Source organism: Pyrus communis, chromosome 1, assembly GCF_041283825.1.
Source record: "Pyrus communis isolate YQ-2024b chromosome 1, ASM4128382v1, whole genome shotgun sequence".
Taxonomy (NCBI): domain Eukaryota; kingdom Viridiplantae; phylum Streptophyta; class Magnoliopsida; order Rosales; family Rosaceae; genus Pyrus; species Pyrus communis.
The window spans coordinates 4,046,880-4,060,250 of NC_142565.1; the positions used below are offsets into that span (position 1 = coordinate 4,046,880).

General features: G+C 39.0%; 4 protein-coding genes across 4 annotated transcripts; 1 reads left to right on the plus strand and 3 right to left on the minus strand.

The window, feature by feature from the left end:
* The first annotated feature begins 786 nt into the window (after window positions 1-786).
* Window positions 787-3,897, plus strand: LOC137720466 (protein ORANGE, chloroplastic). The gene is made up of 8 exons (XM_068459534.2): window positions 787-1,342; window positions 1,648-1,762; window positions 1,903-2,013; window positions 2,160-2,246; window positions 2,475-2,551; window positions 2,846-2,973; window positions 3,224-3,360; window positions 3,630-3,897. The coding sequence occupies exons 1-8, from the start codon at window positions 1,116-1,118 to the stop codon at window positions 3,705-3,707; spliced, it is 960 nt and encodes a 319-aa protein (XP_068315635.2). The 5' UTR covers window positions 787-1,115; the 3' UTR covers window positions 3,708-3,897.
* Window positions 3,898-4,707: 810 nt separating this feature from the next.
* On the minus strand, window positions 4,708-6,984 carry LOC137720996 (uncharacterized). The gene is made up of 6 exons (XM_068460125.2): window positions 6,759-6,984; window positions 6,571-6,663; window positions 6,233-6,482; window positions 6,014-6,110; window positions 5,141-5,206; window positions 4,708-5,032 (listed from the first exon to the last, which is right to left on the minus strand). The coding sequence occupies exons 1-6, from the start codon at window positions 6,910-6,912 to the stop codon at window positions 4,835-4,837; spliced, it is 858 nt and encodes a 285-aa protein (XP_068316226.2). The 5' UTR covers window positions 6,913-6,984; the 3' UTR covers window positions 4,708-4,834.
* A 1,060-nt stretch (window positions 6,985-8,044) lies between these two features.
* On the minus strand, window positions 8,045-9,451 carry LOC137720204 (light-harvesting complex-like protein 3 isotype 1, chloroplastic). The gene is made up of 3 exons (XM_068459242.2): window positions 8,868-9,451; window positions 8,619-8,756; window positions 8,045-8,478 (listed from the first exon to the last, which is right to left on the minus strand). Exons 1-3 carry the CDS (start codon window positions 9,220-9,222, stop codon window positions 8,228-8,230), a joined length of 744 nt encoding a protein of 247 aa, XP_068315343.2. The 5' UTR covers window positions 9,223-9,451; the 3' UTR covers window positions 8,045-8,227.
* A 283-nt stretch (window positions 9,452-9,734) lies between these two features.
* On the minus strand, window positions 9,735-12,619 carry LOC137720203 (glutamate dehydrogenase 2). Its single transcript, XM_068459241.2, has 8 exons — window positions 12,200-12,619; window positions 11,972-12,085; window positions 11,185-11,481; window positions 10,960-11,076; window positions 10,622-10,872; window positions 10,431-10,506; window positions 10,261-10,347; window positions 9,735-10,165 (listed from the first exon to the last, which is right to left on the minus strand). The coding sequence occupies exons 1-8, from the start codon at window positions 12,305-12,307 to the stop codon at window positions 9,980-9,982; spliced, it is 1,236 nt and encodes a 411-aa protein (XP_068315342.2). The 5' UTR covers window positions 12,308-12,619; the 3' UTR covers window positions 9,735-9,979.
* Between the last annotated feature and the right edge of the window lie 752 nt (window positions 12,620-13,371).

Genomic DNA, 13,371 nt, shown 5'->3' on the forward strand with positions numbered 1-13,371 from the left:
CTATAAAGAGTCTCACTTTTAAGAGAGTCTCCTAAGTATTTCTCTTAAAATAAATAGGAAATTGCCCCATTGGGAAATCTCTTGGAATTTAACGAAATTTATAGCTGTTATGTTCACTCAGTAGAATAGAGAAAAAATGCAAAGAATTTGTATAATTTTGGACGCATGATAAAAAATGTAAAAAATTAATTGAGTCAACCATTAAAATTGAGTCACACCATACATGAATGACCACGTATCATTTCGATTCATGATTTTTAATTTAAGTAGAACGTACAATTGTTTGCATGAGACAAGTAAAACTCTCAAATCAAGTATTTAAAAAACGTTAGACGGTAATTAGGCGGTGAGCTGGAATCTAGTGCCTAGACCGCTAGACGGGTTTCTAGGTGGACTAGACTGATTTAATTAAATTAAAATGAATATTTTGAAAATATGAAGAACAAATATATAATGAGTGTTTATCTAAGCATTCAATAAACCTCCTACAATTTATTGAATAAAAATAAAATGCAAAAAAAAAAAAAAATGAATGTAAGTGAGAGTCGTGAGTCTGGATGACCTAGGTGGGTGTCAAGGCGACCGAAGCAAATGTCTAGATCGGTTTAGGCAGATGCTTAAGTAAGTCTAAGTATTATTTTTTAATCTTCAAACACCTAAGAAATAATTCGAGTAATGACCAGTAACCTAGTACTTAAACTGAATCTAAGCGACACAAGATGAAGATTTTTAGAACAATGTCTCAAATAACGTTATTAGTGGGATTATCGGATTGATCAATTACATATAATGTTTTAATATGCACCGAAGCGTACTACACGCATGAACACTAACTCGAATCTAACGACACTAGATCCACTAAAAATTATGTTTTCTAATAAAAATAGTAATAAATTAAAAAAGCTGAGAGAAACAAGAATCACCCACTTCCCTCCATTATTTATTCTTTTGCCGATCGCGCCATCTCTCTCCCATAGTCTTAGGTAATTGACAAGTGTTCTGCACATTAACAGTGTTTCAAGATTTGCTTTCGTGATCGTCTCCATTTGTACGATCGCAATTTTTCAGATAAACAGAGAGCTCTGCTATCTGGTGTTTTACAGAGACAGAGAGAGATGCTCTGTTCCGGCCGACTTTTGGCCGTTTCCTTCCCGCTAAATCGGTACTGCCCGTACAAATTGCATAGCTCCAGCCGCTCCGGATTCAGCTACGCAAGAAGCCCCAAATCAACAAGCAGCTCCAAATGGAGATCCATGGCGATGGCGTCCGACCCCGACTCCTCCTCTTTCGGTCCGTCTGTCGACTCTGATCCTAATCCCGCCGCCGATACAAACCCTGCCGGGTACTCTCTCCTTCACTCTCACTCTCGCTCTCTAGGAAATTAACAGAAAGTGGAAATTCAAAGTTCCAAGATTTGGTTTGTTACTTTGCACTTTGAAATTTATCTGATTGCAGACAGTTTACTGGTCCTCAAAAGTTTGTAACTTTCTGTGAAAAACCCATGTGATTGATTTGCTGTTGATGTTAATTAACCCCACCAATGATACGGATTGCTTTGTAGCCTGTAATTTTTATTTATTTTTTAGTATTTTTTTTGGTCAAAAGCTTGTAATTATTCAATCTTATTTTACATGCTTAATTATGCAGATTTTGTATTATAGAGGGGCCTGAAATGGTGCAGGACTTTGCCAAAATGGAGTTGCAGGAGATCAAAGATAATATTCGAAGCCGACGAAACAAGATTTTCTTGCATATGGAAGAGGTGAGCCCACTTTCTTCGTCTTAGCATGTTGTTGCATATGATTGCCATTTCAGACAGACTCGTTATAATTTTTCTTGCCAGAAATGTGCTTTGTCAAATTGTGAGTATGTTGGTTGCCTTATAAGCTTCAATCTGTGTAGGTTCGCAGGCTGCGGATACAACAAAGGATTAAAAGCGCAGAGCTTGGAACGTTAGACCAAGAAAACGAACTTCCTAGTTTTCCGTCTTTCATTCCATTTTTGCCTCCCCTGGTAAGCTGCTTGCCCCTACGAACACATGTATGTTCATGGTTAATAAAGGTTTCACCGTTTCAGTAACCTTGGCTATTTCATTTCCCCGACATTTTTATATAGCCTTTTGTTGATTCATATGAAAATTGTGAATGTATTGCTTGCAGAGTTCAGACAACCTTAAGCAGTATTATGCTATCTGTTATTCAATTATTGCGGGGTTTATACTTTTCGGTGGCCTCATATCACCCTCTGTAAGTTCTTTACGCTTTAACTTTGTAATTAGTTTTAACAGTTATTCATAAACATTACATTTTGTCTCGAAGAGTATGCTGGCCAACGTTTTCTGATTTTCTTTTACTGGTTTGACAATATGTTTCTGAATTTGCAAATCAAAAAATAAGGAAACATATCAAATAAGTATAGTTTGGATTCGGTTATGTTTCTAACTCTTTGCCTACAAATATCTTTACTTCTTCCAGCTGGAGTTGAAGCTGGGGATAGGAGGCACATCATATAAAGATTTTATAGTAAATATGCATCTGCCGTTGCAGTTGAGGTATGGCTTGTGTTTCGGGCTTTTAACCCTCCCGTTCTCTAGTAATTATTGTTTTGAAATTTTGTATAATCTATCTTGATATGAATCTTTTAATTCAATAGTTCCTATGTAGGAACCAAAAGTAGTAAATTTTACTTTTGGGAACCGATATAGTCAAATTTTATGAGAATCCTCAAGTTTTACACATTGGAAAAATGGAGGATGTCATCTATCTTGACATGAAGCAGCTAAATGATGTTGATACTATGCTGTTACCAGTTTCGCTTATTGACCTGCTATGCTTTCAAACTGCAGCCAAGTTGATCCCATTGTGGCGTCGTTCTCAGGAGGAGCAGTCGGAGTGATCTCAGCATTGATGGTAGTTGAAATAAACAATGTGAAACAGCAGGAGCAAAAAAGATGCAAATATTGTGTTGGAACTGGTATGATATTGTCCTATATTTCTCACTTTTAGTTATATGTTTTGCAATACCTTTAAATATATAAGAACGAGATGTTTGTATTGGCTTCGTATGTCAACTACTTGGGTTGGACCAAATGAATCTACTAAATCTAGGGTTGCATCTTGAGCCAGAATATGTCCATTACGGTTAATTGCTTTGAATTCGCTACCTGTTATTGTCTGGTCTACCTTCTCTATATTCTTGATCAGTGTATTCGATACTTATGCAGGATATCTTGCTTGTGCTCGCTGCTCAAGCACTGGAACCCTTGTTCTTACCGAACCAGTATCAACAGTTGATGGCAGAAGTCAGCCCCTCTCACTGCCTAAAACCGAAAGATGTTCGAACTGCTCAGGAGCGGGAAAGGTTAGACATATAAAAATGTCATTGAATGTTTATTGCATACGAAATTTCTCTTCTTGCCTGCCACTTAGTTGTACTTGGCTCATCGTATAACTTGGAATTGCTGACTCGCATGTTTGGTGAATGATACTTGTGTTTGTTGGGCACGCGAAAAACATTTTGGAAGAAAAAAAGCGCACCGGAAATGAAGTTTAGGATAATTTGGTAGCAAATTTTTGAGGGGTGATTTCCAAATGTCAACTATTTCTTACATTGTGTCTGTAATTTGGCAGGTAATGTGTCCTACATGCCTTTGCACTGGAATGGCGATGGCAAGTGAACACGACCCTCGGATTGATCCCTTCGATTAGAAGTGCAACGCCATAATTTGTTGTTGCCCTACCACTTAGAAACTTTTTATTTTTCTCCTCTCTTTTGATGCAATGCAATACATACATCGTCTTCTGAGTCGTTATGTAACCAAGAACTTGTATATACATCAATAGTTCAGGAAAAAGGCTAGACATCTTAATAAATTGAAAGGTTTCTTCCTTTGTGCAACATCTTCCCCTTTTTCCTTTTGTTGCTCGAAGAGAGTGAAAATGCCAATTTCGCCAGGATTTGTGGTGGTGAAATCAAGCCTACCTAAACAGAAAATACTTGCGCTACACAGACGATGGAGATTTGGATGGCCTGCCAGCTCCAGGGGTTTCTCAAATTCACCGGAGCGGAGGCCGGGAGCCATTCCGCAAAGTTCGAAGTAGTGATGGCCAATAGTGCATATGTTCCACGACCTGCATTGTCTGTCCCCACCTGGCCTGGGATGCGTTCATGGTCATGGATTGGGTGTGGCGTCCAAGGGCCATAACGTTAGCTACAAACTACCTTAGCACCCCGCCTGATCGACCAACACCCGCGCCTGCTATTTGAATCCACTGACCTTGAAGATCCAACGGTGGGGAAGGGGAACCAAGTCTCACCAACGCCGACGGCAGCCTCCGCATAAAGTTCATCTCCACAGGTAAATTTTGACGGCACACCAAGAATAACTGGATTTTTAGCTGACCCGGATGACTCCACAATCAACGACTCCAACACGTTGTTCTGGCCTGTAAGGCTTGGTGGTGGCACCATTGCTCTCCGCAACATGCAGGAGATTTATCGCCACCGACAAAATTACAAGCGGTCTCAATGCCAACGCCTCCACCATCGACAGAGAGGCATACCTGGTGGTGGAAGAGAATTTTTCTTTCAGGGAGGATCAGTAATGTCACTCTTCGCCTCAAGGACGCGAGAATCTACAACCAATACATCGCCGAAATGGCCATTGGGGGGAGGTCGTTAACCATACCAGCAAAGAATCTCAGCAGGTAGAGGTGAAGCTAAAATCGTATACAAAAACGAGTAGTACTTGGAAGTACAACCTTCCATACATATTCACCACTCTGCAATATTTTCACACATATTTCACTCTATAGTTAACAACTTAACAATTACATTATTCTTCAGAAAATTTGCATATTTTGTGTATTTTATTCCCAACCCTACATTCGATGCCGTTGAATTTACTGGTAAAAATACTTTTCTGTAATGATCTTCCAACTGCAGATCTTCTTCTTTCTCCTTCAAACACTTTCTTCAGGGGATTGCTTATGTCACCCAATGCCCAAGCTACCGATATATGAGGGCGTGGAACCTGCAATGAACGACACCCCATGAAGTGAATTAGTTTTTTGAGTAATATTAATGCACATTCATTTGCTCCAATTATTGCTTGAGATCGGTAAAGCACAAAAATGCTAACCTTGTAGAATTCCGGAAGATTGTGAAGCTTATACACCTCATTGACAGCTTGAATCTGCCTTGTTATCTGAAATCAATAGAAATTGAGAACTCTCAGACTTATAGCACTGTGACGGCAGTGATTTGACAATGAAACCTAACTCAAGCATGTATTAACATGAAAAACAAGTATGCTTCGAGTAACCATGTTATTGAAGGAAGTTGGGGTTCCACTAAACAAAATGGCAATATGGGGGGTCGTCCAATATCTTATAAGCTCTTGTTAGGTTTCTTCTTTTACCGATGTGGGACTCTTATACCTTCACATCCTCACATACCCCCTAACGTGTAACGAATTTTTAAGTCAAACACGTGGACAACACAAATTGGGTGACGTAACGCACGTGTGACCATTGGTCTTCACATGTGGACCAACCTGATCTGATACCTTGAAGAAGAAAGTTGGGGTTCCAAGTCTTCCACCATAAAACCAATTGGCAATATGAGAAGTAGCCCAACTCGTTACAAGCCCTTACCAATTCTCTCCTTTTACTCCTCCAGCATATCAGAGGTGAATCAGATTCCTCCAATATTTTCCCTTTTGTTGCTCGTACCAACCTACCTTCCACAAAACCAAATTTGACAGAAGCTATCGCTAACCATGGTTTAAGCTTTCCTATGTTTCAATGCACATAGTGAAGGCTTACTCTCACATAATAATTTGGCGCATAATTTATGCCGGACCAACCAGCATGAGAACCATGAATATATCAGACATTCTTGTCCATTTTCACTTTTCATGTTACAAGCGTATCTAGCACTGAACAATCCGTAAGCTAAAAAGCAGATATCGAAGTTTCAAAGCCCATGAAATTAGACAGTTACTAAATCATACCTCAGCTAACCCAGCAGCAATGACTTCTATCGACACAAAGGTCCGGGTCTGATCATCGTTAACAAAAACTTCCCATTTGCTAAAATCAATCCAATATCTGTTTCACCACAATAAAATGTATTGAAAACCAAAAATCGACAATCGGGTACAAAAAAGTTGCAGGCTTGCAGCGTTGTGTTAAATAACAGTACTAAAGTTCATGTAAATGTAACCATATACCGCCTCTGAATTTGAAGCTTCTGCCGCAGCATTGTCACCAAGGAATCAATCTGGTTCACCCGAACCGGGACAGTTCTTCCCAGACTTATATGCAATTTTCTACCTAAAGCAACTTGTTCGAGCTTGTGCTTGTCATTCCGCAGATCGTCAAGCGGGACGTTAACGTCAACGGCATGGAGACCAGGTACCAGAGAAGCTAGCTTGTTCAAAAACAAGGCCATCTCTTTCCTCGGTGCTGGCGGTATATAAACTGAAAGTACACAATTGAACAAGCAAAATCTAACTGCAAAGCGATCGCATTTTTGCTAATCGAGCTGAAATTTCGAGAATTTGATTACCTGGGATGTATACATATACTACGTAGTTCCCTTTGACGTGAGGGAAGTTCCTGACTCTGCTCGGCCGATCGCTTAGTGACAAGTCCAGAAATCCTTCAGAGGACCAAACACTTGGTTGGCAACTTGATGAAAAGCTGTCTCAATAGAAAGTAAAAAAAGAGAGAAAGTTGATGGGAATTGGAGGTTACCCAAGGAATTGGCGCTTTCGCGAAGTGGTAGAGGTGGCGGAGGCAGAGCTGGGGCCGGGTTTTGAGAGTTGTTCAGATCTGGAGGTGGAACCGGTGACTTGGAGTTTGAGGCCGACGACGATGAGTTTCCGTACGAGGCGATCAGGGCCTCCATTTCTCTCTCGCGCAAAAAGTGAACAAGTTCGTCGTGCTATTAACTTGGGCAAGTACTAAAAATTTAGTGTGCCGGAACACGACATCATCTGTTATTAAATACGCGGAAAAAGTTTATTTTCTTAGTGTTCGTTTATTTATATAATGATATATCATGTACCACTCTATATTTTGAACGTTTAAAAAAAATTTGTAATGTAGTAATGAAAATGCATTAAGTTCTTGCATAATAATAGATGTTTGAACCATTTAATAATTAATCTAACAAAATCTATCATTTATAAAATAAAATTAAAAAAAAAGAAAAGAAAAGAAAATCACAATTTGAAAGTGTTATTGGGTGAACCATTATCTCCAGCCTTCTACAGTCTACTTGCCGACAGTTTTTTTTTTTTTTTTACAACCACAAATTTACATTAAAAGGAGTAGAAAAGGTGGGCTAAACTACTTAATGAGTTAATCTAATTTGGTATCTACGTCGAAGAATAAATTGTCGATTTTTCCTTTGAACTTTTACTTATCTTTCGATTTCCTCCATAAACCTTTCAATTGGAAAATTAAGGACTCAAACTAATTTTTTTAGGCGATTTCCCCCCTGATGTTAGTTTTTCATTATTTCCATCCAAATTTATGTTAAATAGAAGCATGTGCACAACATCTGAAGGTAGTCTTTAAAATAATTGATATCCCTAGGAAAGTCACACAGTGTGCACATAATAAGAGTTAACGTTAATTTGGATGAAATCTATAAAAAAAACTAACGGTAGGAGGAAATCGGCAAAAAAAAAAAAAAAAGTTTTAAGTTCTTCATTTTCCAATTAAAAAGTTTAGCAGCAAAATCGAAAGCTAAGTGAAAGTTTAAGGGAAAATTGATAGTTTACTCATAAGTCAAATCTAATTGCAGAGTGAGTTGTGTATAACTCTCTTTCTAATTATTTTTAGACTAAATAGTTAAAATGATTCCTGAGATTTGCATAACTCATCACTTTGATCCCTGAAATTGAAAATCAATAGAAATAATCTTTGAGATTGTCCACCATCCATCATTTTGGTCATTCAGTTAAAAACTCTTTAGGCAATTTTCAAAGTTTCGTAATTCAATCTTTTCTTAACTAAATTCGACCCATAATATATCAAAATGAAGATAGGAAAGAGTAGAATAAGTTATACCTATTTGGAACTAATATTTAAGTGAAGGATGATTCGATCGTGTCATCGTATGTCCATAAAATGGACAGGAACTAAAAAAGCATATAAATGGATAAGCAGAAGCGCTTCTAATTAAGATAATACAGATTTTCTTTTGGAAGGCAGATTTATATCTTTTTTCCAGTTTGATCGTTTTGATGTTGCCACGAAGCTTGCCATTGCTTGTCGTAGGAGGTAGTTTCATCGGCGAGCTTCCTAAGGTTTCCGACATCTTGTGTTCGCCTAATGAGTGTTATAGCAATGACTGTCACGAAAAACCCTGCCTTGCAGATGAAGTTTCCAGTTTGCCCCACAACCCCGAGCCCCGTTAAGGCATCTACAACATATGCCATGAAGAATCCCACCATTGCCGCTCGACCTAATTACAAAGCAACAAAAATTGAAATTGGGTGCATAAGTTCATGTGACGTTTGATAAAGCAATGCGTGCGGCAAGAGATATGTAATTCTAATAACAGAGAAGTGTGAGTGTGTGAAGTGATGGGTGATCGGAAACAACCGTTGATCAGCTCAGCCTCCGGGAGATAAGATCTCATCATCCATGCCCACCATGGTATGATGGAGCTCCTAAACACTACCGGGTCATCGTTCGTAGATGCTTCCGGGTGAAGCTCAAGGAACTTCCTCCTTTTTGCTTCTGCAGTGCCAACACATACAAAATCAACGATATTCTAATCGAATTTTATATTTGGATTAAATCGAACAGAAGCACAGAAAAATTACAACTCAAACTGAATAAATTACAAACCTGCTAGAATGATGCCATCCCAATCCATCTTGCCATTTTTAGAAAACATATTCAGATCCCATGTCCCATTCTTCCACCTCTCATCCCTGAATTTCACAGCGGACAACTCTGCGCCCCCGAGACCATCCTTTGATTTGGAGTCAGCAGCATCCTCTGCCTTGTGTTTTTGGATGTGTAAAGCAGATTTCTCTTGTGCAGATACGTTCAAACTATTTGCTTCCACATTCAGAGCAACAACACGTGTTGCTTCTTTCGTCCCCAAAGAGCGAGCTCTTGGTTTCGATTGGGGCTGTTTTGTGACTTGATGTGAGCTGCAAACTGTTTGCAGTGAAGCAGAAATGGCAATTGAAGCCATAGCCCTATCTGAGAGAATTTTTTTTTTTCTTTCTTCTTTTTGTTCTTATTGATTTGGTTCTTCAGCTTCTTGATTTCTTCCCCTTTTGCAAATGAAATTGTAGATAGAATTGCAGAAAGTGGGGAGGAAAGCCCATGCTTTGAAATTTGAAAGCTTATCCTCCCTCTCATATTTTTGTCAGTGAAGTTATGGGCAGCCTTTTTGCTGCATCTGCTTTAACCCCGTGCACTTTGAAGAACAAGTAAAAATTGCCAAAAATGACTGTCAAAGATAAAAATTGCCAAAAAATGACTGTCAAAGAAATCACTCCTTGGAAAGGGGAAATAATTTCCGCACACCCCTTTGCGACACTTATGTTTATTTTTGTCCATTAATTCTTCTTTGATCTAATTCAATCCAAATATTAGAAATAAACAAGGGCGTGCAGGGAAAGAAAAATGCGCTCAAATCTCTTCTCGAGATTAAATATCACATGGAACTATTTACCATAAGCACTACTGATAGGAGTATAATAACAGAAACTAGCAATTTTATCATTTAAGACACATTGGAACAAGAAAAATCAGAGTTTTTTTTCCTTAATAAATCAATCCCTCTAATCAAATACAAATTCTGAATGCAAACAGTTACTGCCGAAAAAAAGAGCCTAGAAATTTGGAGGTTAACTAAGAATGGCTTCAAATCTGCCTTCTTCAACTATGACTATATATGTAAAGGGGGAAAAAAAGAAATGCAACAGGCTAACAGAAGAAGCTCCTTATGCTTCCCAACCCCTTAAGTTGGTGGCGCGCGCAACCCGGTTTACACCCAATGTGAAGGCACCCATTCTGAGATTACAATCATAGGTCTTGCACATGCTCTTGATGTTATGAAACGCCCGAGTCATGTACCTCTGAAGCTCGTTATTCACTTTCTCTTCCTCCCACATAAACCCTTGAATGTTCTGCAACAAAATAAGTCGAATTTCAGCATGTTAAAATTATGTCTCTAAAATTCAAATGCAACTTAGAAAAATCGAGCTAAAGTCCTGTCAGTCACCTGAACCCACTCAAAGTAGCTAACAGTCACACCACCAGCATTTGCGTATATGTCTGGCAGTATGATAATCCCTTTCTTGGATAAAATCTGCATCAATAAAAAATCATTTCAGAACTGGAACTATCTTTTTCCGTATTCAAAATCCCGGAAGAATGAAAAGGTAATAGTACCTCATCAGCTTCTGGATCGGTAGGGTGATTTGCTGCCTCAACAATGAATTTTGCTCTCACATATGAAGCATTTTCCCTTTACAATAAGATGATTAGAACAAATTAATCTATGACAGTGATTATGCAGCCAATATATGCAACATTGTACAAGAAACAATGAAAGCAGTGATGTTGTCGGAAAAAGCTCAAACCTGTTCAGAACTCCACCTAAAGCAGAAGGGATGAGAACATCACATTCGTGTATAAGTATCTCATTAGGATCCATGTTATCTCCGCCACTGAAATTTAACAAACTCCCAGTGCTTTCCTTGTGCTTAACCAACTCAATGATATCAAGCCCATTCGGGTTCTTAACTGCACCACTAATGTCACTTACAGCAATGACCTTACCACCTTTCTCATGTATAAGCTTTGCTGCCCAGGATCCCACATTTCCGAAACCCTATAAAAGTTTACCCAAAACTCAACTTGTTTACATCATTACCGAAACTTCTTAACAAACATGACAGCATCAAACGTGCATACATACCTGAATAACAAAAGTCAAGCCCTTGCATGACTTCCCATATTCTGCAAGTAAAGCTTCTGTTCCAAAAACAACACCGCGACCAGTTGCAGCCTCCCTACCTAGTGATCCCCCAAGATCCTAAAATCCCAAACACACGAGAAAACTTAGACAGTTCCAGTGACATATATTTGATTCAATTCTAGGAAACCGATTTTCAGCTTAATTTTCTCAGTGTTGAATACTTACTATGGGCTTTCCAGTGACAACAGCTGGTGAGTGACCATGAAATTTGGAGTACTCATCCAAAATCCATGCCATGGTCTGTGCATTGGTGCCCATATCGGGTGCGGGAACATCAGTATGAATTCCAATGAGATCATGGATTTTCTGAGTGAAGACGCGAGTCAGACGCTCCAACTCGCTCATACTTAAGTCCCTGGGGGTGCATCCGATTCCACCCTTGGCTCCACCATATGGAATGTCTGCCACAGCAGTCTTCCAGGTCATCAGCTGAGCCAGGGCATTCACTTCATCCGGATCAACCTTTAAGAAACAAACCAACAACAAATTCAATACAGAATTCACCAACAGAACATACATTTCGCTAATCTATACCGATGTTTTCTTGTGTGATTGCATATGAACAGGTTAGCCAAACCAATTAGAAGCCAAAAACACAATTACAGGTAACGCAAATGCATCATTACACTTGTTCTTAACATATTTATGCAAATCTATTCTCTAATTAATTATAACAGTTCGATTAGTACCCAAAATTTCAGAAACAAAGTTCAACTCCTTGTTTTCATTACTGAAGAGAATCGAACCCTGAACGTATCATAATCCTAACACGTTACCCCACCCATCCCTCGCTACTTGGACCGAAAAGCTAAATATGATGATAAAAGTATTCAGCTTTATCTCCAAAAAACAAATGGATCAAGAAAAAACAAGAAAAACAAAATACAAAAACCAAATTAAGAAAAAACAAGAAAAACAAAATACAAAAACCAAATTAAGACATCATCGTCACCTCAGGATGATATCTGATCCCTCCCTTCATTGGTCCACGTGCATTATCATGTTGCACTCTGAATCCTACGTACGACACCAAGCTTCCGTCGTCCTTAGGGATTGTGCACTCCACCTAATCAACACATACACACACAAAGTTCAGAACTTTCTCAAGAAACAAACAGAAATAATCAAAACATTAACTTTAAACAAAAAAAAAAGACAGAAAAAGCAGCTGATGGACAACCTTGATCTCTCTGAAGGGGATCAAGAGACTCTTCTCAATCTTCGCATCGAGTCCGAGAATACGCGCGGCGTTTTTGAAATTGCGGCTTGTTGCGGCGAGGGCGTTCATGGCTGCTGATCAAACTCGAAAACAGAGAAAACCCAGAAAAAATGATGTGATGGGAAATGCTCAAAGCACCAGAAAAACTCCAAATTTGTAGGAAAGTAACTTGGGTTGTGGTAAAAATGGTGAAATGGGGTAAGTGAGCCAGTCAAAAACGAAGACTGCGAGTTGGGCAAAGGGTGAAGTGGTTGGTGAGTATATATAGGGAAGAGGAGTAGAAAATGAAAGCAGAGCTGCCACTGATTTTAGAGAGAGAGAGAGAGAGGGATTAGTGCTGTGTGTATATGCTTAGATGGATACACTAATGAGGATTTATAGGGATAAGATTGAAGAGCTTGGTCAAGCAAATGGCTAACAAGAACAGTGGTGATTTACGAAAAAGCCACTCGGATCTGATGTTTGGTGAGTCATGAGATGAATGGCATAACCGTCAATGTAGTGAGCAGTCAAGGAAAGCCAGCAGGTGAAATTATGTGCATGGCATTAATTAAAATTACATTATATTTTAATTTGAATGGGAGGGAGATGGGTGACGGCCAATGAAATTTTGCCTGGTGGAAAACAACCTCCTCGGGACGCCGCGCGCTAGGCTACTAGTTTGGACCGCGTTTCGCCGCGTTTTGGTGATGACGTGGAGAGAGATGATTGAAAGGAAAGGAATCGTCTTCGGACTTTTCTACCAAATCCATAAAATTCTTTAATTCGGATCCTTGAAATTTGATTTAACGATTAAAGTTATTAAAACTTTTAAAGGAGATCCTTGTTTTTAGCCATTAAATCAAATTTAAAGAGTCCGTATTAAAGAATTTGGTAAAAGGGATCCGGAGATGATCCTTGATTGAAATGGAAGGTGACCGTATGGATCAGGATCCTCTCCTGAGCAAAGGGTGAGGATCCTCCTGATCAAGCTCATCGGGCAGTTGAAATTTTATCCAACGGTTACAAACATGGAACCTCTCTAAAAGTTATAATAATTATACCCGTTAAATAAAATTTCAATGGACTGATGAACTTGATCAGGAGAATCCTCATCCTTTGCTAAGGAGAGGATCCCGATCCGTGACTGTATA